The sequence below is a fragment of the Notothenia rossii genome, assembly GCF_949606895.1.
Source record: "Notothenia rossii genome assembly, chromosome: 3".
Classification (NCBI taxonomy): Eukaryota; Metazoa; Chordata; class Actinopteri; order Perciformes; family Nototheniidae; genus Notothenia; species Notothenia rossii.
In genome coordinates, this window is record NC_136901.1 from 67,756,797 (window position 1) to 67,782,439 (window position 25,643).

General features: G+C 39.6%; 1 protein-coding gene across 1 annotated transcript in view; it reads right to left on the reverse strand.

Annotated features, from left to right (window-relative positions):
• Positions 1-25,643, reverse strand: part of tenm1 (teneurin transmembrane protein 1) — a 217,906-nt gene that overhangs the window by 53,865 nt on the left and 138,398 nt on the right. Inside the window, 4 exon segments of the mRNA XM_079670275.1 lie at positions 5,171-5,403; positions 16,572-16,592; positions 17,350-17,602; positions 19,128-19,271. Of these exon segments, the coding sequence (XP_079526401.1) occupies positions 5,171-5,403; positions 16,572-16,592; positions 17,350-17,602; positions 19,128-19,271 (651 nt within the window).

The following is a 25,643-nucleotide window of genomic DNA, read 5'->3' on the forward strand; positions in this document are numbered from 1 at the left end:
AGTTCTGCTTATCGATTCCGGTTCTTATCGATTCCCCGTTTCGATTCCAAAATTGTAAAAGAAAGAGGTCAAACATTTAGATAACAAAAATATCTTTATTCTTTTAAGCTTTAACTGACATTTTTACAAATAAAAAATATACATGCAATACAAATGTATGGCACAATAGCTGTGCTTATTTTAACTGAGCTATGCCTGTGGCAAGCTATTAACAGGCATTACTGTGCCTTGTCTTTTTCTTTTTTAGTGTAGTGGAGCCTCACTTTAGAGCGTTTACCACGATCCATCTTTGGTGTTATGAAGTGACTGAGCTCGTGAATTGTCTACGGGAGGGCGGGGGGAGCCTCGCTGCGGGGCAACTGTGGACCTCTGTCGCCTGTTAGCGCAACTTACATAATGCAGTTATTAAGGGCGGTGCCGGCCGTCAGCGTACCGAGCCGGCCGCCAACGGCCCGCTGACGACCGGCCATTCTGTGATTCTCCAGGTCCGCCCCGTATTCCACCGGGTCACTGCGGCGCAGACGGACCCACTGGAATACAGGGTCTAACGCGTTTAGGAACCGTTAAGCAGAGCCAAAATTGTGTATTTTGTATGGGTACCCGGTACCCGGCATTTTCTTATCGGTTCTCATCTGGAACCGAATTTCGGTTCCCAACCCTAGCGCCATCATTTCAATACAGAAAGCATTTTACGGGATTATATTGTGCAGAAAGTGAGAGGGCCACAGTGAGCCTTCAGCAGCAACAGTTCACTTTGGAGTCAAATCAAGATTGCAAAGCAGCTGGTCAGAAACTCTGTCTTTATCTCAAGAATTCTGTGACATTTCTCACATAAAATGGGTTTCCGGTGCACAGCGGAACTTTGTTTTCCCAAGCAGAACTCCTCAAAGGGGCTTTGAACATTTTAGATCAGCCACCCCAGGAACTCAGCATGGTTTCTTTGCTTTTTACAAAATCTTTGGAGTGCAGCAGGCCCTCTTCGCCTGTATGTCAGGTTTAAACACCTCCAGCTTCCTCTGAAAATCATGTGCCACAGACACGAGGTCACTGTGTCGTTTCTTCCTTGAAGCTTGGCCTTAAAGTCCTACAGTTGAGGTGTCATATCCGTCAGAAATGCAGCAACAACCTTTTTCTTTTCATTTTACAGGGAACACATTTTGACTCTGCATTTTTTAAGCTCTGTGAGAATGGGCCAAAAAAGCTCCCTGTCTCTGCTGAGCCTCCTGACATTGTTGTGGGGGAGATAAATCATCAAAAGTTGCGCCGACCTTTGTCAGAAATGTGTCTCATCACAGAGTTTTCATGACTTCTGAGTATATTTCCCCCAGAGGCGCACACAGAAACATTATGCAGGAATATATCAAACCGTGGTGGGGAGTTTCTAAGCGTTGCACCACTCTCTCTCTCTGTCATAAAGGTGCTCCGTACATGCTGATTCATCCGTGACAAGTGAGATGAATTGTTCCTTTTTTATGCCATCACAAAGTTGCTGAAGCAAATCTTTAGCAAAGGATCTCTTGTGCGTCTTGAAGCAGAGAAACCTGAGAGAGGTATCTGATTTATTTTCTCTTGCATTTCATCTATTTTGCTTTCCCTTCTGGCATCACGTCAGTCACGTACTATTTTATTAGTTCAGAGTCCAAAAAGGGCTCATTGTGTTGGCCCAGGACTCAGGCTTCTCTCAGTTAAGCTTCCATTGCTCTTGCTTTATCATTTTTTTTTACACTTATTCTGCTATGGGAATGATATGGCGACGTCAACTGGTTTCAGCTTACCTCCGTTTTGGAAGATTGAGTTGTTCAAGATGTGCGTGTGCGTGTGTCTGCAATTCATTTTGCTACTGCTTCTAAAGAAAGCATACTGGCCACGTGCGTCCCTCGAGGGGAACAAAAAAGTATTTTCCTCAGTCTTCTCATCCTTAAACGGACACATTTTTGCTGTCAACCTTTCTTTTCTCCTGTATCGGCTGGATTGAACATGCCATTCTACCTTTTCAACCGGAGCTTCTTACATGTGATCTGACAACAATCCTGCTCACAGTGGCGACTAGCAAATGGATGAATGATGACAGGTGAGCTGATGTGATGTGAGCGTCACTCAGAAGCTGTATGGATCAGATTCCAATTCATGTGAAATCAAGCGCACTGCAGCTAATACAAGGGGGTTATTTGATATTTTTTCTCCAGTTCTTGTCAAAACACGGGTCAATACAAGGGATGCTTTGGGACATCATGACTATGGGAAATTGCAGTAATCCAGCCTTGAACTAACAAATGAATGTACTAGTTTTTCTGGAACATTTTAAGGCAGGATTTGCCTGATTTCTGGGATGTTATGTAAATGAAACGATGCATTCAATCAAAATCTGTTTTACATGGGAAATACCCTTGAGTTTGTTCAGAAATGGCCTGGAATAAAATCTATTTCTCTCTGGATGTGGGCTGGAATCAGACTATTGAGTCTTTTTGGTAATTGTAAGAATAGCACAGGTGCAACTAATCAAACTAATGATGGCTTCATTCCATTACAGCGTCCCAGTAAATAATGCGAGTGAGCCAGCGTCCTGAAACTAGAACACCTGAATGGACTGCTGCCACATTTACAAGTTTACACCTGTTTTTTTCCTGCTGTGACTTGGCAAAATGTCTATTGTTGGAAAGCTTTTGCAGTGTTTTGGCACGTAACGCAGACCGTTTCCTTTTGTAAATAGCCATTTTGGAACAATTATTATTATTATTATTAAGGTAAATCACATAAACAAAGTAATTGCCTTCAACCAATGATGATAATCACTTCAATTGGATGACTAAAGAGTAGGAACATTAGCGTTGGATGGTTTAATCAATTCATATTTTAAATAATACTGGTGGCAGGGCACAACCAGCGTGAATCCATCAATCTGTGCTCGCTGGTGTCGACACTGCTGGTGGGGATGTGGGGGGTTGTTTTTGTGTAACAGCGCAGTAGGTCCTTTAAACTAATTAAGCATCATTTTTAATGCCCGAGCATATTTGAATATATGAGGGCTTACAGTGAAAGTGCCATTACACACATTTTATGAGAACTGACGATTTTAATGATTGTCTCTTTAGCCAAAACATAACACAGGAATCAGTCATAACATAAAACTGTGTTCAGGGATTACGCTTCAGAAAACTGATGTCCTATATAAACATATTTGCATTTTCAAAGGGAAAGAAAAGTCAGCATTATAATTTTGTGAATAAATCTAATCACAATGGAGTGGTACTGCAATTATCTTTTGTCTGAGAAAATAAAACAATAGTTCATGCCTCTTATCTGAAAATTAATAATGTACACACAATTAAATGTGGGGAGTCAGTTCAGAGTTTTATAATTTTTCTGAACAAGGGCATCTACAGGTTTTCTAATGTATAATAAAACAGCAACCAGCCTGTGGCGGCCGCCCCCGGCATGTTAAAGTTTTTTGTACTTTTGTTGACATCCTTATACACAGGCACTTGTTTAGGCCCACTTTATTTTTCTCCCAGATTGAGTGCATGCATTCAAGGTAAATTCAGTTGAGGTGTTGATGTAAAGAGCTCACAACTTCCTGTCAGTGTCCTGTATCCCATCTTCTTCTTGCTAAAGACTGAGCAGCTGCAGAAGAGGGGCCGGGATAATTGGACTGCACCATTCTGCTGAAGTGCCACACCTTTTTAAGAAGAACAATGTCTTCTCTCCCCTGCAATTTACTATCCACTGGCCAGTGTAGCATTTATAATCCTGCAGTAAGGAGATAAAGGCGGCGCACATGTACACACTTTGCTATTTCTTTGCCAGTTCTGTGGGCTTGTTTTGGCTCTATTTTTAGAGCATTCAGTATTGTTTTTTTCTTACTCCGATTTTTGGTGTATTTATATCATTAATGGCAAATAATTAAGACATATCAGGGTCTACTTCAGGTTTTCACATTTGCATTTCAACATACTTACATGCTTTAATTTTCAAAAAGGTATTTGTCAACGGATTACAGATGTCCTGACTCTTAACATATAACAATGTGTCAGAGCTCTAGCCAATAGAAGCCGCGTGTTACATAGTGTCCCTATGTCAGGGAAGTAAACAAAGGAGTCCAATCAAGACGTCTTCAGGCAGGGGGGGAGTGTGTAAGAAATTCCCTTTGGAGGACACTTTGGGATTTCAGCCTTTGCAGACCATTTACATACACAAAAACCTATATACTAAACTACAGGAAAGGGTTCAACCCAAAAAGCACAACAAGGCCCTTTCAAAATAAAGATTTAGCCTATGGTTCACCAAGGCCTCGGTCCATTGCTACCTCTAAACCATTAGAGTGGTCCCCTTGAAAAGCTGAACATCAAATTATATAAGGATAGAAACAAAGCATAACCACGACAACACAAGAAAATAAACAAGGGGTACATGTGGTATTTGGGAAAAAACAATGACAAAAAGGCTAATAAAAGGAGTGTTACCTTAATACGCATAAAGAGAGCAACGTAAATACTACAGATGCTGCTCACTAACAAATGGAGGCAGTGTATCTTTGCCAGAGAAGAATACACTGTGTTTCTTGGACTAAGTTATCCCAAATGTATTATTTGGCTTAATACTAGTTCTGTGGAGTTTTATGCTTACACTGGTCCTTTACAGATGCAGATATATCTTCTAGCATTATATATTTTATAACCAAGCATTCTGAAAACCAAGGACTGATGGATGTGCTAATGAAACCAATTTAAATATATCACAATATTGCCATGCGACACAAAAAATAAATCACTCTCCCATGCGGATTTCCATTTTTCAAATACTTCCAGGAGAAAGATAGATCTGGGATTATCAAAGTGACTTTTGATGAGATTGTGACAGCAGCTTGTGTGTGTCCCATGATGATTACAATACTGATTCTGAACATATTGCACTCTGCCAAGAAGGAAATGATGAGATGTGATGACATACATGCAGACTTCCAGCCTTCTTCTCATGAAATAAGGATAACAATAAATTCAAAATGTATGTGGTCTACGCTGCTTTTAGAGAAATAGTCAAAGAGCAAGTGTCAGTAAATGCTGATCTGCTGGAGGGGTGATTCATGTAATTTAAGCTCACAGTGACAGTGTGTAATAGCTGTGAGCTGTCAGAGAAAGCGTATTTTTTTTACAGTAGACGTATAGTGTCCTACCTCTGGGGTTATTGAGTGCAGCATCAGCGGCCTTCCTGCCCTCTCCACAGTGGCTCTGGTCAAAAGGTAGACACTGCTCCCCGGTGCCGGCCACCACCTCCAGGTTACGAGAGGGGTCTTTGGGCTGCCCCAGGTTCCTGACCCGGTACACTCTGCGGCTGCTCGTGTCCGACACGTAGAGAACCTCCCCCATCGGGTCCATGGCCAGGTAGTACTTATGAGCAGGGCTGGTGCTAGTTAGAGAAAGAGTAGGAGTTAATGGAGATAGATATTGCAGAACGCTTTGTATATACTGTATATTCAAAATAAAAAATAAATGTTATAATCGTTTTTTATAATATTTCTAGAACTGTTCCTTTGTTACAAATGGATTCCTCTGACCTCCATCTTGCACATTTACTTGTATATTGTGCACATTTTTGTTCAGTATCATCGCTGTTAAAATTGCACAGCTCCCACACCTTAAATGTATTATTTTATAAATCATGATTTTTTAATATCATTATTTTATTTATTTATACATTTTCAAACAGTTTTTCTAATTTTTCAAAATGTTATAATTGTTTTTTAAATTGTTTTATAATAGTACTAGACTAGTACTATTTGCTCTATTTTATTTGCACACAGAAGCACATTTATTTGATGTCTGATGACTTTGCAATAAACCTGATTCTGACTCTGATAAATTGAACATTTTTGAAAGTGCAGGTACATTTTCTAGTGGCATTCAAAAGAGCATTTAGTTTAGTTTTCACAAAAACATATTGTTTAGTGAATAACCCAAAGTGACACAGTTTAGGAAATAATAACAGCCATCCTTCATCATGACTAGACTACAACATCGATTGAACTAAAACATGTTTAGAGGCAATCAGGGCGTCTCAGTGTAACGCATTCGTACTCTGGCAGTAAAGGTGTGCCTGTGCAGGAAAACTAATGTCTTCCAATTTAAATGCAACAGATGCCCACAGAGATAATCTCATTTTCAGCATTTTGTATCAGCATGTTTGTTAAGAAAAAATATATAATAGGGCTATGAAGTATTCAGCCAAAGATTGATGTGTTCCTTGGATGTCCCTGCTAACTAATAATCCAATTCAGCAGAGCCAACCTGAGCCCATTTTAAACACACATTCAAAGTAATACACCAAAAATATCCAGCTATTTGTCACATTTTGTTTCAGTAGCAAAATACCTCCTAAAACTAGAGATGATATGGATTTTTTTCATCATCCTCATCATCATCCTCATCATCTGCTTTATTGAAGAGGTCAAGGTCCATTTTTTAAAAGACATACAACACTCAAATATAAATGAATTGATTATTGGTGATTGTCTGTTTATCATGGCCGATAATGATAAGACAATTGATCATTTCACATTTTTGTTTCATTTAAAAAAAGTTCATAACCTGTGTTTTATGCACTCCTAACCACAATCGTATGTCACTACTGTTACAAACAAACAATTATCTCTCCTTTAGGCCCCATATTCAACAACTGGTTGAACAATTTATTTTATTTCAAGGCCAAAGAGAGACAACAGAGCTGCTGCTACCTTTATGTCTGTGTTAGATGAATGCATCTTTTATGCCCATCTTACTTGGATAGTGTCTACCACGAGGCACTGACGTTCATTTCCAATCTTAAACCCTTGTGCATCATTGCGCCTTGTATGCTCGGGTTGGAGGGTCTGCTCTGACCACTCATTAAAGAACCATTGGCACATCCTTATCATAAGGCTATACTTGTTGCTCTTCCATCTTATTTGCAGATCTGCATCCGTCAGAAGGGGACCTATCGGCTTCGGGCATTTAGTATTGGCCCTTAGCTGCACTGTTCCATTTGCTTGGAACCAGCTGCAACATGAACTTAGACTCAGGAAGCTGGTTTCTGTACAGTTTTAAAGTGCTTCTCCCTCGCTGTCTTGCAAAAATAGATTTGTTTTTCCTGGTTAGATCAAATAAAAATAAAACAGTTGTGAATGATTTTTTTTCTAGTGAAGCACGTGAAACAAACACATGCAATCTTGTTTTCCAGCTCTTAAACCACATACAAAATGTCCACAACAGTGACTGCATGTTTGGCTTTCTGGTTTCTAGTGTGCTGTCTTCTTGGTGTTTTTGGCGGATCTCTCAAGGTGCATACAGTCTTATTTTATCAGGAGTATTTGTTGCACTTCAATGAAAGTCAATGAAAGCAATTTGGCTTCCAATTATCAGCCATTCATTTATCGGCTGTAGTTGAATTAACGGAATAGCACATAATAACATTAATGACCCAATATAAATCATGCATCTCTACCCAACATCTCTAAAGCATCCTTTACAGAAGCAGCAGTAACCTTGTAAAAGAGATAAATAGTGCCCCTCGATCTCAAAGCCTAATGTTGTTCTGGACCTTTTCTTCATTCCTGTTATAGAACAGAATGCATACTGCACTAATACGTAGCCCTAGTCAAGGTGAACATTAACTAATAACATTAGGTTGCATTTCTTTAAATCAGCCATAAAGCCTCATATTTTCTATTTAACATTAAATCAGTTTAACTATATACTTGATGACCCTTTTCCTGTGCTTTGCTGGAGAATAGTGATGTCATAATTTCAGCGAAGAAGTACACCTTTAATCTAATTTATAATGATTTTCTTTTATTTGATAAGCATATAAAAGAGAACTTAATGTCAGAAGAAGTTCAAGGTAGAGTGTGCCTCAGTGTAATCCTCCTCTTTAGTATCAGTACAAAAGCAGCAGTACCGTCAGGCTCACTTTTTGTCCTGATCCATTTATATAAAAACCTGTCTGAAAATAAGCTGATCAGATTTCGGCCACTTTATGATGTCATAACGATTTTTTGGCTTGTGTAACCATTAGCCAATCACCAACCAAGGTAACCCCCCCCCCCCCACCCATACACCTTATCACCTGAATCTCCTCCTAGAGCACCATTGTGTTATTTTTAACCAAATATCTCTCAGCAGGTCTCCCTTGAAAATAAGATTGATGATCTCAATGGGATTCACCTGGTTAAATAAAGGTTTGAAATGAAATGAGAGGGGCGTGGGGAGGGGCTCCTTATTTTCATCTAAAGTAAAAGACAGAAAATCAGAACTTTTGAAACAGGGCTGAAACAGAGGGGATTATGGGATGCTGCAATGATCTGTTGGGTATTTAGAGCCAAACACTTCAGAGACATGTTTTGTATACATCTGAGACCTATAATATATTGAGGAAAAACAGTGTAATAGGGGACCTTTAAGAGGCAAATATAGGTATTTTTACTTCACTATATTCATTGTAACACTCAGTTACTACCCAGCTAGCGGGGAACGTTCTCACAACTTTGGCTAATGTTACCTATTGGTTCTAACAAGGTTTTAAAGAAAAGTTTTAATCTGATGTTCAAAGAACCTTTTTAGGATGTTTATTTGTTCAAATAATGTTCCTATAAGGTTTAAGGTTAACTAAGACATAACGTTTTAACTGCAACATTCAGAGGATGTTTTGAGGATGTTATTAAGGCCTGAGATGACAGAAAGTTTTTTTATAAAATGTTCCTTTAATGTTACATGATAACAAATAAATAACATTCTCCAAGCAACATTCTGAAAATGTTTTCAGGATGTTATTGAGGCCTGAGATGACAAAGTGTTTTTAAAATGTTCCTTTAATGTGATATGTTAACAAAGGTGGAACGTTTTGCCTCCAACATTCTAAGGATGTGTTTTGGATGTTGTTGGGGTAACACATTAAAGATGTTCTTTTATAGAACATTCCCTCAATGTTACATGATAACCAAAGAAGAACATTTTGAAAGCAACATTTGGATAATGTTTTCAGGAGGTTATTATTTTTTTATAAAATGTTCCTGTGATGCGAAATATTAACAGGGTCATGGTCAACGTCAGATTTATTTGTAGTGCGCTTTAAAAAACAAAGTTGTTGCATTTGTTTGAAAAGGATGTTTAAAAGAAATCTGATGTCACCACATTTTCCTTTTTAGAAAAAAAAGCACGTAATTCATGATATTGCATGTTTGCGTAGGCATGTCTGAGTTCCCAGCTAGACATTGTTGGTTCTAAAAACATTTTGAGAATGTTACCATTCATTCTTCTAGGAATGGTTTCATCGGGAAGTTTTCTTTTGGTTCCTAGAATGTACTTCTGAAAGATAGGATAACCTTCTCTAAAAACATTCTTAAAATGTTTGGTGATAACATTATTCGAACATTATACCCCAAGTGTTTTTGTTGTTTATGCACATATCTCTATTGTCATATGGATCGAATAACACTTAGAAAACCAAAGACAGACATATAGAAGAACGGACCGACTATCACTGCCCGTCCCTGAAACCCCTGTTAGTGTTTGTATGTGTTTGTTTCTACTGTGTGTCTCTCTCTCTGCCTGCTGGTCTGCTCTACATGGCTGGGAGCAATCTCCAATCAACCACACTTGCAACCTGCTCGTCAGCCACACTATGAAAGCCTGCAGCCTGCACTCATTCCCTGCTGGATTGTTGCCGTGAACGGTTTGTTGCGTGCCACACTAGCTTTTTACCAGCATTACCAGACAACTTTGCCTGCTTTTGCCTCACACTGATTTTTGTGTCTCTCCCAGGAGGAATCCAAGGCCTTCCACACTCCCAATACCAGCCAGGCCTCTCTACCCACCCTGGAACAACTGTTTCCCACTTCCGCCAAAACCAACCTCCACTCCCAGCTCCCTTTTTCTAATAAACAAATGTTACTTTCACCAGCTGATTCCGTGTCATCCTTTTACATGTGTTAATAGTCAAATTCCAATAGTTAAGTAAACTATCATAATCATCCTAATGACCACAGTGGTCAGTCCACTTACCCAGGAATGTTGAGTTGAACAATTACAGGAATATTATGTCTTTATGTTCAAATAATGTAAACATATTTTAGTAAATTGTTCCCATAGAAAATTTGCATAATTTCTTTAACATAAACCATGTTATCCTTCTCTAAAATAATAAGATTCTGGCAACATAAAAAATCTAACTTGCAGCTGAAAATGTTTTAAGAACAGTAGGGCATAATGTTCTAACAATGTTGTCAAAAACATTTTAAGAATGTTTTTAGAGAACGTTATCCTACCTTTCAGAAGAACATTCTGGGAACCAAAATAAAAGCTTCTGCTGAAAAGGTTTTAAGAATAGTAGGGCATAATGTTCTGATGATGTTATCAAAAACATTTTAAGAAGGTTATCACCAAACATTTTAAGAATGTTTTTAGAGAGCGTTATCCTACCTTTCAGAAGAACATTATGGGAACCAAACAAAAACTTCCCGCTGAAAACGTTTTAAGAATAGGAGGGCATAATGTTCTAACAATGTTATCACCAAATATTTTAAGAATGTTTTTAGAGAACGTTATCCTACCTTTCAGAAGAACGTTCTGGGAAACAAACAAAAACTTTCCGCTGAAAACCTTCCTCGAACAATGACTGTAACTGTAAAGATTTGCAGTACCCCCTCCTTCTGCTTCCCTTTTTGTTTGTTGTTTGTTGTTGTCTGTCTGTATGTGTTTGTCTCCCGGGCTGGGCGTGGCTAACCTACTTCTGGTTCCCGCCAATTCATCTCCGCAGCTGCTTCTCATTCATCCTGATCATCTACTCATCCACACCTGCTTATAAACCCGCTCTCCTCATCCAGTCTTCACCAGTTTGTCGTCAAGATTACACTGGTAAACGTATTGCTTTCTAGCTTAGCCTGACACAACTCTGGAATCAGTTTTTTGTCTTACCTGTTTGTCTCTCTATTCAGAACCCATTATCACCTCCTCCGCTAGCCACGTCCAGCCACTTCCTCGTCGGATTCATCCGCTCTCCACGCAACCAGCTCCAGCCTGCTCGCACCCCTCAGCTCTGAAACCCCTGCTCGCCACACTCCTGTCCGGTAGGACAAACTCTAATTCCTGCTCCAACCTACTCGCTCTCGGGAGCGTAAAGACACAGGATCAATCCACCTTTAATCTGCCTGGCGATAATCCCCAGCTCACTCCGGAGCCTCGGCCGAGGATCTCCATTCCCTCGCTTTTTTATCCCCTTTCCTGGACTATAATAACAACAGTTAGTATCCCCTGTCACTATTTGAAATTAAAACCTTTTGTTGCAAACTCCTGTTTTTCTCTCCGTGTTTGTATTGTGGGTTCAGTCCTGAAAGGTGATCACGGAGCTTAACAGTAACATTCTCAGAATGTTTTTAGAACCAAACATTTCTAGCTGGGTAGTTACCTTGTACATTAAAAACACGTGGTATGCTGATATGGTATAATACAGTACTTTACTACTCCAAGTATCTTAATTTGGTTCACATTGTCAAACTACAATATTAAAATAGTCTTACATGTATAAAACAGGATAAAATAAAACATATAATAATAAAATACTACAAAAAGATCCATTCTGCATAACGAGTACTTCATATTTGAAATAAATGTAGCTGATAATACTTATGTACTTCAGAATGCGGTCTTTGTTAAGTACTTTATATTTTTTAACAGTATTATTCCATGCTAATACTTTTTTACTTTTACCAAGGTAACATTTGGCATTCAGCACTGTTACTGGAAGTGGAGTATTTTAAAACGCTGTATTTTCTTCTTTTACCTAGGTAAAGGACCTTATTACTTCTTCCAACACTGTATATATGCGATAGTTGTAAAATGTCGACCCTAATGTATTTTTTTTTGTACGGAACACGGTCCAGAAAAGCAATAGGCAAACTAAACTTGAAGAAACAGGGAGACAATAACAGGAAGAGTGGATAGCATGCAACAAAAGTTCCAGAAGCACAATGAAACCCAGCAGTGTTCCTGTATTTAAAGTCGCCCTGAGCCAAATGAGGCACGTGAACACACAATTGTCCATTGTTCTAGCTGCTATTGTTAGGTTATGAGAGGTAAGTGTGGACAAAAGATTTCAGCGTGAGGCTCAACAATACCGTATGTTGGGTCGAGGTCGCAGTACAGTTCTTTTCATAATGTGTTAATAAAACCTTATTTTCTCCTGAGTGTAAGCCTGAGGCTTTAGAAAGCACACTATGAACAACTGACTTCATTTACCCTCCTATTGACCTGGAGCTGTATATGCTGTATATACTGTAGCAACCGTGTAGGAGGAGCAGCAACTCTATGGGCATGGAGCTGTGCAGTAAACACTCCACTCCTTCTGTACGTGTTGACTGCACTTCATTTATAACAGAATAAACATGTTGATATTGTGAGGTTATTGTGTGGTATGATTGAGACTAAAAAAAGGGCGTCCTTGAAAAAAAAAAGAGCTTGCTCTCAATGGCCTCCTTTGTTTAAATATATGAGTGCAACTTGAACAAAGTGATATGAAAAGAGAGCTTGAACTTTTCACTTTGTATCTAAGATCCAAGAAATTACTTAGCAGTGTGCAATTCAATGTTTGGTCAAATGTTTTCTGCCATTAAACTCAGAAACAATCAGTAAAAGTGCTTTTTATTCCCTTATTTTTCAATAAACCCAAGGGAAATTCTCTTGTGTCATGCTTCTGCGGACCTACAGACCTTTCTGATTGTAACTTAAAAAATTCTCGCTGGTTACAAATCGATTGTAGTCATTTTTAAGGATGTATGAAAAAGGGTTTTTGCATATATCAGATGTTCTTTTCCAACTCATATTTCGCCGATGGCCAATTCTGATGTAGGCACATATTTTTTCCCGCCTACTTGCAGAGAGCATCAAGTTTCTCCAGAAGTGGAAATTAACATTCGCCCACTGGCAAATGCACACTTGAAACACCATGCTTTTCAAAATCTCAAAATAAGAACACTACTTTAACGTTACATGTTTAACAAACCATATTTATTTTTATGTAACATATTTAGACTTTATTATTTTAAAACCTTTATCTACCGCGACCAATGAGTGACATACTGATGTTTTAAGATAAGATGTACTTTATTGATCCCAGGTTGGGATTTTTTTGGCGCATTAATACATCCCTCATCCTTATGTATTAGCTTTATCTTATAAGTTATGGTTAATATGTTTTTTGTTTCTTTTATCTTCTTAACCCATTTTCTTTCTTCTCTTTTTCTTATTTGTGGATTGTTATGAAGTTGTTTATTGTATTCAAGTCTTAGTATTGTTATGCTTTGTAACCAAATAATGTACTTAAAATGCAAATAAATGAATACAAAAATAAATACATCCCTTATTATTATTTCATTCTCAGCAGTGGTACGCTCTAAGACTCTTCTGCCCCTGCAACCCTAACTCCCCGAAGACAAAACTCACTTCACATTTTGTTCGGAACCTTCTCCTAGCTGGGAAAAAAGAAAACACTGCCACATAGGCGAGGTTGCTGTCAGTCATCTAGTCCATTAAGTGCATAACTGTTTACAGAGCTCTGCACTGAACTGCACATACATAATTTAAACTCGATCCTAAGAGACTTGTTCACAGAGTTTCAAAGTGTGCCAATGCTCCGTGCAGAATATAATATTTGTTGGGCCTCTTGAAGCCGCCATGAGCAATGCATGGTGCGTATAACCGATAACAAATTCTTTTTTTCTCAATTAGATGCTCACAGATCCGAATACAGTCATCCAGCGGAAGGGAAATGCACAATGACAACTAAGAAAGAAAAAAATATTTTGTTCCCCCACTTAAAATATCAAAAGAATGATCAGAATTGATTTTGTTTCTGACTGTCTCTGCAAATCAACCGCCTGGGCTCTGAGATAATATTATAGACGTCTCCCCCCCAATGTTTGCTCTACTCCGCGCTCAAACTCTCAAAGAGGAAGAATAGACAATGTTCTTTTTTATGGTGAGTACATCCCATATTGTCTCCCCTCGGAGAACACCTTGTTTTGTAGCCCTGTAGGCTGATAGGCACTTTGCTGGAAAAGAATGTGGAGTGAAAAGCTTTGAACGCTGAATCTGGATGAATAATTAATGCATTTGACATTAGAGAACAATAGTATAGAATAAAAAGAGGAACACTAACAGGCTGCTAAGAGTAAAAAGCTGGTGCGGAGGAAATAAAAAGGAGAAAGCAGGAACTAAAGGAGAAAGCTCCAGGGTGAGAAAAGGGTATCTAAAGTGCCTTCAGAAGAAGCTACTTCCTCGCCTCACATCTGTGCTTCTTAACCTTATCTGACAAACACCCACTGCTACACCCAGTACCTTCGCTGACACCAGCTGCTATGTTCCAGGTGTGATCCTCCTCATATACAAGAGGATATAATAGTAGATGTTACACTCATTGATGATTTTACTCAGAGTGGCAGGATGTAGGAGTCTCAGCCATTTAGGTGTTAATTGAACGTGCGAGAGTAGGATTGAAAAATAAACGTATAGACTCAATCAAAAATAATGGCTCTCACTCATTGTATAAGAACCACTAACGGTGTGTGGAGGTGTTTAAGATCCTCAAAGCTTCTGCCTGAATTCTCTCTTTTTTTCCCCATTAATGCTCAAGAGGATTCTGGGCGTCAACCTATATGATAACGTAGAGACCAGATGCCAGATCTTTAGAAAATATCCAATGGGATGATATATAATGAAATGTTTGGTTACAGTTAGGGTCTGTAAAACTGCAAATATAACAAGGTGTAACACAAGAGCGAATCTAAGGTTGCTTTCATTCGCTCTTAGAAGCTCAAGCCTTGTAAAGTTGGGGAGGTGGGGATAACCTTGAAAAATCTACTTACAGGGCCTTTAAGTTAACTACTGTATATTCAAGAGTTTTACTTTTGAGCTGATAATATCACGGGTACATCATATCAGATATGACGTAAAGCGTTGTGTTTTTATGTGTGAGCGGTGCCAACCCGTACCCATAGACCGGTCTATGGAGATTTCTCGACTTTGTTGCGGAGTGCTGTGCTCAAAATCCAAATTATTTAAACTTTGACCTAGTTACTGCTGACATTTTGATGCACAACCAATCAGATGACAGCTGTATGTAGCGATACAAGCAACCAGAGAAGGTAACCATAGAAACAAAACAACTGGCTGCTTTGGCTGCTTTGCGCCCATCCTTGTGGAAACAACTTAAGATATTTACAATAACTATAATTCATGCATTATTATGCATTATACATTAATCATACATTGTTATACATCATAAGATAAATATTACACATATAAGGGCTTCTTTTACGTTTTTACTTTTATGCTAGCATGGGTAAAAGATATCTATTTCAATAATGTATCTACACTTGAAGCAAACTGTATAAACTGTTTTCAATGTTAGGGTTATTAGCTAAAATATTATATTTAACTAGCGGTTCCAACTTGATACCTGGTTTTCTTGCAGTCTTAGAAACACATTCAGTGTTTGTGTGTAGGATAAATTACTCTGGCTGGCTTCATTTCTCTAGCTTGGTTTCTTGTTCATCTAATTAGTTGAGCTACTCCACAATCTCTGCACATCTTCTCCCCCTGGCATCTGCTGAAGTACGCCCAGAGGTACAAGTAGCAATGGTTGGAAATCACTGGTTGAGGCTATAGAGAAGAAATGCATCACGCTTTGTGCATCTCAGGCACATTTGCATTTTCACACTTGCAGACATATGTACACACCGTTACACACCCACACATAAAGCCAGGTTATCCTTTTTGCATGGTTGGAAACTTTGGCACGCTAGAGATATGGCATCTTGAAAAATCCTCTTGGATAAATCCTTGCTGTCTCTCACTCACAAACAACCCACATGCGCACTAACACACACACACACACACACACACACACACACACACACACCACACCACACCACACCACACCACACCACACCACACCACACACACACACACACACACACACACACACACACACACACACACACACACACACACACACACACACACACACACACACACACACACACACACACACACACACACACACACACACACACACACACACACAAAACCTATAACATCTGTCTAATCTCCTGTCGAACATGGTGTATAGAGCTCACACCACCATCAAGGCTCGGGGCCAGGGACGAAGTTGAGGCCGTGCGAGGCCCCAGGCTTTTATTCCGGCTCAGGCAGCGGGTGAATGCTGCATCCACAAAACTGAGTGTCAGTAATCTTCTGGAACATGAAATCCTTGACATTTTGGGCGATTTCCAATTTATAAATGGAATATCGCCTGGTGAAATTTAAATGGGGATTTGATAGATCTGCCTGCAACATGCAGATTTTGGGTATGGTGTGTGTGTGTGTGGGAAGAGGGGAAGTCAGGTCAACGCAATTTGAAACGTGCGACAAAGAAACCAAGGTTAAGTGCTGCGAGGCATTTTGCAACATGTCTTGTTCTTCACACATCATGTGTGAGTGTGTGTGTGTTGTGCAGGGATATGAAAGCAGGTGTTAATCACTAGTTCTCACCTGTGTCTGGTGTCCCGGTTCCTGATAATAAGCCATAAAGGAGCGTTTGAAAAAAAGGAGAGAAGAAAAGGTAAAAACAGCGTTCATTTATGATGCTAACGAGAGTCACTTACAATTTCATAGGCTACAAACAGTCAATTTTCTCCCCATAAAGAGAGATTAGGGTTGATTTAGACGTCTGTATTGTTTCACATTAAATATTAACATAAACAGGAAGCTCTTTGGCATTTGCTCCCGGAGGATGGGGAAGTATCAAATACAGACTCTCTGAAAACCTCCGTCTGAATCAGAAATATTAGTCGGAGATACAATAATAACAGAGAATGAGAGAGTAAAGTTACACAAGGAGAACACTTTACAGGACAAATGATTGTGCAATCCCGTTGAGATTCTACGCTTGAGAAGATACAGAAATAGAAAATGTAGTGCCTGCAGCCATGTAGTAGATATCATTGTCATAATCCACAGGAACAAAAAAAATCTTTGTTTTGCAGCAAAGAGCTTCTCTCAAATCCTTAAGAGGTAGATTAGAGTGTGTGATGTCTAAACCTCACACACTCTGCTTTTGCATGAAGACAAACTTCGGGATGCATTCTGTTGAGTTCAAACAGATCACAGGCGCAGATGCCAGCCAGAGCTAATGCCATGCTAACACATATCAGCCAAGCTAATTCTGCTCTAATTGTGCTCGACTCAATCCAATGCTGAGAATCTCACTGTGAGAGATTCCTATCAGGACCACTACTCTTATCACATGCAATGAGATCATTTCTCTCACTTGAGTTCCAGTATGGTCCTGGTGTATCCGTCGGGGTGGACCCTGCGGATGAAGTTGAAGTCTCCCACGTAGAGGGAGCCGTCAGGGCCGCTGGCCAGGGCCACGGGGGCGAACAGCATCATGTCCCGGGCGGTGCCGCTGCAGCTCGGGCTGCACGGGACGCTCCGGTAAAAGCCGTTCCCCATCACCGTGGCGATGACAGGAGGCTGCTGCGAGAGGAAGACATTCTCACCGTTTCCCTTGTGGAGGATTCCTGGGGAGTGAGGAAGGCGATAAATACATAAAAGGCTCTGGAAACACATTTTTCTCAATCTGCTCCTGCAACATTTCTGCCAAAGTTTGAACGGTTTTTAGCTCTTTTACACTACGAATTTTCTGTATTGGTTATAAGTGGGCATAAGAAGTTTGGCACTAGGATTAAAGTCTTGCGCTTGTATCCGCCAATCAGACATACTGCAGTTTATATTAAAGGTCACCTATTATGCAAAATCCACTTTTTCATGTCTTTTCTACATCAACATGTGTCCCCTCTGTGTAAAGAGATTCTGAAAGTCTCAGGAAAAAAGATTCGCTCAATTTTTTTTCCTGATCCATTTAGAAAAACCTGTCTGAAAATGAGCTGATCAGATTTCGGCAACTTTATGATGTCATAACGATTTTTTGGCTTGTGTAACCATTAGCCAATAACCAACCAAGCAGTGGCGAGCCGTGACTTTTATACCTGATTTATGATTTGAAAATAATAAAAGTAGGGTAGACATGTGGATATTATCCGGCTGAACAAAACGTGCATTTATCTAACAGGTTCGTTTTCCACAGACTTTATTTCTAGCTATTTTCCAAAATCCTATGGAGAAATCCCATTGCTTTTCTGTCGAGGGAACCCGAGCGCAGCTTACTTCCGGGTTTTAGGACGCGTCACTACACCTCTTTATACACATGCATAAACTTCACAGCGGACGGAACTTGTCATAAAGTCCGCGAAAATAAAGCCCACCCATTTAGAGGGAAGATACGATTGGTCAATTGTACTGTCATTTGACATTACTCTCTCGTTCAGTTACTATAGCGGGCCCTCTGTGAATGTAGAGAGGGACCACCAATCAGCTCCTGTCTTCACAGTAACTCGCAGAGACGAGCTTCTTTCATTTAACCCTTCACATTCAAACAGAAACTGAATAGGCAGATTCGAAGGATTTATTTCTTTGGAAATGTTATTTTAAATACAATTAAATCAAGTTATTTTGGTAAAACTAATGAAAAATATAACAAAAAAAATATTTAAAAAAAACATTTACATTTTTCTTTTTTTTTTTTAAATATCTTTTTAAAAAATATTTTAGGCCTAGAGGGCCCTGGGCTGGCGGCTCGCCACTGCAACCAAGGTAACCACCCCCCCCCACACACCTTATCACCTGAACCTCCTCCTAGAGCACCATTGTGTTCTTTTTTAACCAAATATCTCTCAGAGGGGCGTGGGGAGAGGCTCCTTATTTTCATCTAAAGTAACAGACAGAGAATCAACACTTTTGAAACAAGGCTGAAACAGAGGGGATTATGGGATGCTGCAATGATCTGTTTGGTATTTCAAGGCCAAACACTTCAGAGACATGTTTTGTATATATCTGAGACCTATAATGTATTGAAGAAAAACAGTATAATAGGGGACCTTTAAAATAATTAGCATAATAAATATTGAGATACGTCTAAAAGCAAGTGTTGTGATTTCAGTGTCTGTTGCTCAATTTGATTTGAATATTAGGTGTATTGTTCCTCACCACTGCGTATGTTGAGGGCGTGGTGTTTGTCCAGAGACCAGCCCCCGAGGTTTGAGGGGACCAGTTCAAATCCCTGCATCAGAGCAGTCCTCCTCTCCCATTGGATGACGCCCGGACATGACTCATACTCGTAGCCGACGGATACTGAAATGCAAACACACAGACTTGATGTTATTCTCAGTAATAGCTATGTGCTGTAGACCTGCTGCGTCTCACACTACAGTATGTTCAGCCAAATGTGCTGATATTTGCACAGAAGTGACAGCCAGACTTTAAGCTAAAGCGCTCCCACATTTCTCTCGAAACTATACTGTATTGAGTGTTGAGACAGATGAAAGGCCTGTGGCGAGACCTCATCAGCGTGTGTGTGTTTGAGAGGGATCAGGGAGAAGTGGAGGCGTAATCAGGAGGAGCCCGTCTTCATGAAGGAGCCCTAGAATTAGCTGCTGGCCTCTTAGTTGTAATGATACGCTGTGAAGCTTTCCACTAAGACTAACAATCAACGACAGCTTTTTCTTTTCTTTTTTTAGGCTCGCCATGATTAGACATGTTTCAACAGTAATTTAACCACTCAGCGCTCGGGATATGTTTGAAGGGAGCCGGTGACAAAGCCCTGGGAGTTCAGGAAAACATGTAAACATACAAACATGCCTCCTAACATGTCATTCTGAAACACACAATCAAACAGACAAACCGAAAGACACAAAGGCACTAAGTGTTCCGGCTTTTTAGAAGTAAAAAACACAGTTCAAGTAAAACTTTAAAGGATTTCTATTTTTACTAGGTTTGGAGAGCTTTATTCATTTTGCAGATACATATTTTAGAGCCAAATCAAATGTTTAGCACAGTAAGTACTTTCAGATTTGTTATTAAAGATGAGATTACCCCACATCGGTAGAACTAGTAGTTTAAATCCGCTCTACCTCAATCCCCCATGAATATTTTTCTCAAAACACATACTGTATGCTTTTACTTTGGTGAAATGTGATACTTTCATTTCATACTTAATATATTTTTTTACTGATGCATCATTTATTTCTTTGAGACTTGTTAGCAAACAGTTGCTTACTTAAAGGGGCCCTGATATGTTCATTTTCAGGTTCATATTAGTATTTTGTGCCGCTACTGTTTTAATGTTCAAAAAGTGCCCAGTCTGCTCTGATTGGTCAAATGCTTAGAGATATCCCGCCCCTTAGTCTATCACGTACAATGTGTTGGAGCGCTAGCCAATGAAGCTTGAGTGTTATGCAGTGATGTCAATGTGTTAGGGTGGAAAAGTCTAATGCAGGGGTTTCAGGCACAGGGGGAGTGTGTGGAGGGAACACAGGGATTTTAGCCTTTTCCGACCATGTACATGCACAAAAACCTATACAACACACTACAAGAAAGGGATAACCCCAACAACATAACAGGGCCCTTTCAAAATTCCATCTGACACAGAGCAACATTATTTTTTTTTCTTATCTTGTTTCTAGAAAAGCGACAAATATGAGTTACATATTCCCTCTCCTTTTGGTTACCAAGTATCTACCTTTTCATAAATGCTTTGCTAACTTTGTCCGCTGTTGATGCAACCATGAAGTGGGTTGATCAGAGCTTGTGAAATTAAAACGGGTTTGTCTGGAAACCACTTTGATTGGACTGAAAAACTAAAACAATGAGCTGAAAGACACATACATATTTTTGTACCATGACTCTTTGGGAATTGAGACAATTTTCTATGGATTAAATATTGAAAGTGTTGCTTTTAATGAAAAATGTATTTATTATTGCATGCAGTTTTAGATTTCCAGTGAGCTAGCTTTAATTAAAAGTAACATTCACTGTAGGAGAGTTGACTTAGACTCAAAAGTCATTACAAATATCCTGAGGCTGTTTCTCCTCTTTATGCATGTATTCAAGGCATTCCGATGTAGACAGGCTCATTTATTTGAAAAACATTCTGTCCTCTCTTCCCTCTCTTTTGTTTTCAAGGTAATGTATAAAAACAGTTGTTTAACATAATGTATAATTAAAGCAGTAGGAGTTTAATATTTCAAATTATACAACATTGCTTAAATGCATATAATGATATATTGTGAGGGCAGCTTGCTTTGTTTGACACAGCTGTTGTGGAGAAGTGTTGTAGCTGTCAATCACTGCTGGCAACGATCTCTCGTAACTTTGCTTCACTGTAAAACAACATGCCTGTGAAGTGATGGGCACCCAAGGGAAACTGGGAAGCAAAGCCGGCAGAAAGAAAGGTAGAGATGGTGGAATACGTAAGTAGTGGCTTCCGCATTAGATAGAAACTCAGGAGATTCACTTTGAGGGGGAACTCTCAGCAGACACACGAGGCCAACTTAAATCTCCACCTCGATGGTAAAATCGATAGAGTGATTGGGGATGGAAAATAATGGGTCATTTGGGACACTCGAGATTGTGAAAGAGAAAAAGAAACTGTAAGGTGTTCAACAAAAGTTCTTAGTCCAGGAACAATCACTTAAGTTCATTCAAGAGGTTCATTTGTTTCAATCTGTGTTTGTCTTAAGCTCTGATAGGCCTGTGATCTTGGGTTTTTGAAGGACACAAGTAGAGAGGGGCGTTGGTAGTACATTTACAATTCATGGTTTTAAATTGTTACATACTGTGCAATTTCCAGCCCTTAAAGTCACATTGCACCCCCCTTGAAGAAACAATTTCATGGCCTGGAAACCAATCCATCCTTATGAAAATGCATCAAAGGTTGCCATAAATACATTGCCTTCAGCAGGGACATTGTCCCTGTTTTTAGAAGAAGAAAAAAACTACAATACAAGTGATTTCATTTGAGAAACAAGGCTTTCACAGGACAAAACGGGCAAAGCAATCTCAAAGGGAAAGTGTCAGTGTTTTGAGAACTGCTTCACAACCAATATTGCTGTAGCTATATTACAAGAAACGACACACACACTCGCAAAAAACAAGCAAGTACACTTTGGTACATAAAAAGCACACTCAATATCTCACAGGTGAAAGCTTTCATTCCCCTCTGCTGAGGCCTCGGGCAATATGTTCACCCCGGCAAACAGAGCGTGATCTCCCTCTCTCTTGTTCTCCCTGGCTATGTGTGAACACAATGGACACACACACAGGGGGCCGATGTGTGTGTCGTTGAGGGAGAAGGTCCTGTAGGAGCTCTTACACGTGGTAAACAAATATGGGAAACTTGAAGGTGATATTATGCTCAAGTATCCTCAGGTGACTGTGTGCCTTCGCCTAAGCCTAAAGTTTAGAGGCGCTGCTCAACATAAACTGGCCATTAGGATATATCAGCGCAGGAAATGCCATAAAAATTGCATATTTCTTTACCTAGATTAGGCTCTAAGGACAAACAGGGATACAACATCCAGAAGTAAGGCTGAGGCTGAGGAGTATATTAGAGCTGCACAATATAGACATATCTTTTTATCGTCATCAACTTGCATATACTTGTGTGTGCATATTGTAATTACTTTGACACATCTATTAAATGTTCTCTAAAATTACACAATCTTTTTCTTTCATGCTTTCTTTGTCTTTTTAGACCAGCTGATAATGTAGGATAACAATAAAAAAATTGATTTTAGTTTTGATATTGCAGTCATCCAGGGGCAGCAGGTATATGTAGTCTCTAACTGGAGTCAGTGGTTTTGCCCAACGTGTTTCAAACTGTTGGATAATAGCCATGGAAACGTCTTTGCTTAGGGTTTCATCAAATCATTTTACTGTTCGCTAACCCTAACCCCAATGGAGTTGAATTGAAACTTGTGAATTATTTGTTCTCTAAAAACAAAGATTTTTTACCCAAAGGATGGTTTTTATTATAATTTTGCAGGCCGACACGAAGCTATGATGAACCATGTGATACTAAGAGAATCTTTCATGGGAAAAATGTGTGTTATTTTTAAAATTGGTTTGAGGCTTATAACCAGTAACCAATAAAGTTTACGAGGCAATATGAAGATTAAAGAGAAAACAATCTGCTCCCAGTAATAATTTAACTTCCCAAAGCTCTTTGCAGTATGATTCTGAAAAACACTGACAACAAAGAGATTCTCTGAGGAAAAGTCTCCACAGGATTCCCGAACTGAAAGTAGTAAATACTATTGCCAATGATTGTCAAAGCCTCCGATTCAGAGACCGATAATGTATGATAATGTATTCTTTCTGATCCGTCCCCGTGCCAAAGCGCACCACAGGTGTGCCGAGAAGCTTGGCCGAGAAATTAGCAAAAGGGCGCTTGGCACGATGGGCAGGGCGTCTTCCACTGCGATCCGGGCACAGCTGGGTTCATGAAAAACAAGTCCTCAGTGTACTGTAGTTCAGACAGAGCAACAACAAACCCACCATGAAAACAAAGAAAAATGGTATATTTATCCTGCCGTGATATTATTTCCTTGGAAACATCAGACTGTACCACAGAGAACGTACATCTGTCAGTAGTTTCGTTTAAACATTAATGCGTAAGCTGTTGCGCAAATGCACGTATCCTGCATATGCCGGGAAGTATAAAGAGGGAAGGATCAGGGGGAAACACGGGCTGAGAAGAGAGAAAAACAAGGGAGGGCAGGGGGGAGAGAGGACAGGAGCAAGGGGGGAGATCAGAGAGAATGGAGGAAATAACAAGTGGGGAAGAGAAGAAAAGAGAGTTCAGTGGAGGACAGGAATCGCTGGGAGGAGAGAGGAAAGCCCGGTAAATAAAAAAGAAAAACAGGATCATAAGAGTTGAGGAAAGGTAAAAGATCAGGGGAGAGCTGGGGCAGATGAAGTGCAGCTCTAACAGATAAGGGGAGAGGAGGGGATGGATCAGGAGGAGAGAGAAGGGCGAGGGATGGAGAGATGCAATCTTTGCATGAGACCGTACACTCGAGTGGACAAAGCTTCTGGTATGCTGGAGATATCTCAGTGCTTATGAGAAAGCTCTCTCCCTCGCAGCTCCACTGTTTGTCTACGAGCCTCCACAAAAGACAGTTAAAGAAAAACACAGGCAGCAGAAGCATTATCTCTCAGAGATTACCTATAGAAAGATCAGCGGTGTAAGCTTCTATGGCGCCTTGGAATGGCCGTAATGAACATTTATATACAGTATATCTCTTTCTGCACAGGTGAAAAAGGACGTTAGGGAAAAAAGCACGATGAGCCACGTGTTGAACGCCTTCCATGTATTTTGCAAAGCACTTTTTCCCACAGTTCTGTCAAAACTGTCCAAAGGGGCTATTTCCCTGTCACTGCCGATGATGTCTTTACTCTACAGTATATTCATCTCTCTCCAGTTTTCTCTGCTCTCTTTAGGTCTTTGAAATGTGGTACTCAGTCTTAAGTCCTCGCTTTTCATCTATTCACATTACATTACATGTTACTTGTTAGAAGCTTTTATCCAAAGCGACTTACATACTTAATACTGTGGGCAATCCCCACAGGAGCAATTTGGGGTGAAGTGTCTTGCCCAGGGACACAGCGACATGCTGACTGCAGTGGGGTTTGAACATGTGACCCCCTGATCCAAACACCAAGGTTCTATCCGCTGCGCCACACGCCTCCCACATTATCCACTTACAAATGCATTTATTACATAAGGAGTTTTTAGTTGAAATGCGTTTTATATGCGTATTATATCATTCTATTGGTACTGATACATGTGCTGGTATTTATATGTTGATCTGTTTTTGGATCCGCATGTATAATTGGACCATAGAAGAATACTATACGGTTTTGTTGATTGTTATAAATCTCGTATTAATGGTCTCTTCTCTTTAATGTATTTTTATGCATTCTTCTTTAATAAAGACATAAACAAAGAAATGCTTGTTTTGAATGTCTACTTTATGAATATAGTGGAAACGTCCTTGCATTCTGCCAACTCTTCAGTGGCCAAACTAGATTGAAGACATTGCTATAATTACATATTATAAAGCAATCTCTGAGCCCTCATTTCCCAGTTTGACACTGTCTATTAACAACTGGCTGATTACATTCTGAATGGTTGATCATTTACAAGACAATGACACTATGCAGAATGATATCTGCTCTGCTACTATTGGATTTGAGCATATGACACAAAACGTCTAATATCAAAGAGTGTAAGAGTGGTACAGTACACTGTATTTTCTATTCATTTACTTGGTTTGCATCCAATCTAAGTGGAAGACATTTCACTGTATCGCTCAGCAATTGAATGCCTGGCGATACGATACCAACGAGACTAAGCTGTACAAATCCATTATCATAAAGAAACACAAGCACTGCTTTAAAGGAGTAGTTAAATACTTTAGAAGGTGGGCTTATTTGGTTTATTCTTGTTTCGTGGTGTCCCTGAATAAGAATTTACATAGTCAAATCTGATTGGTCAACGCTTGGATAGTATGAAGTTGTGTTTTTGTTGTGTGTAGGGGCGGCACAGTCCATACTGGAACAGAGTGGACGAGATAGATAACAAACAGAAAGACACAGACAGAAAGCCTAAAAGACAGCTTTTCGAGGTTGTAAATAGATATTTTGTCTTTAAATCCATTCTCG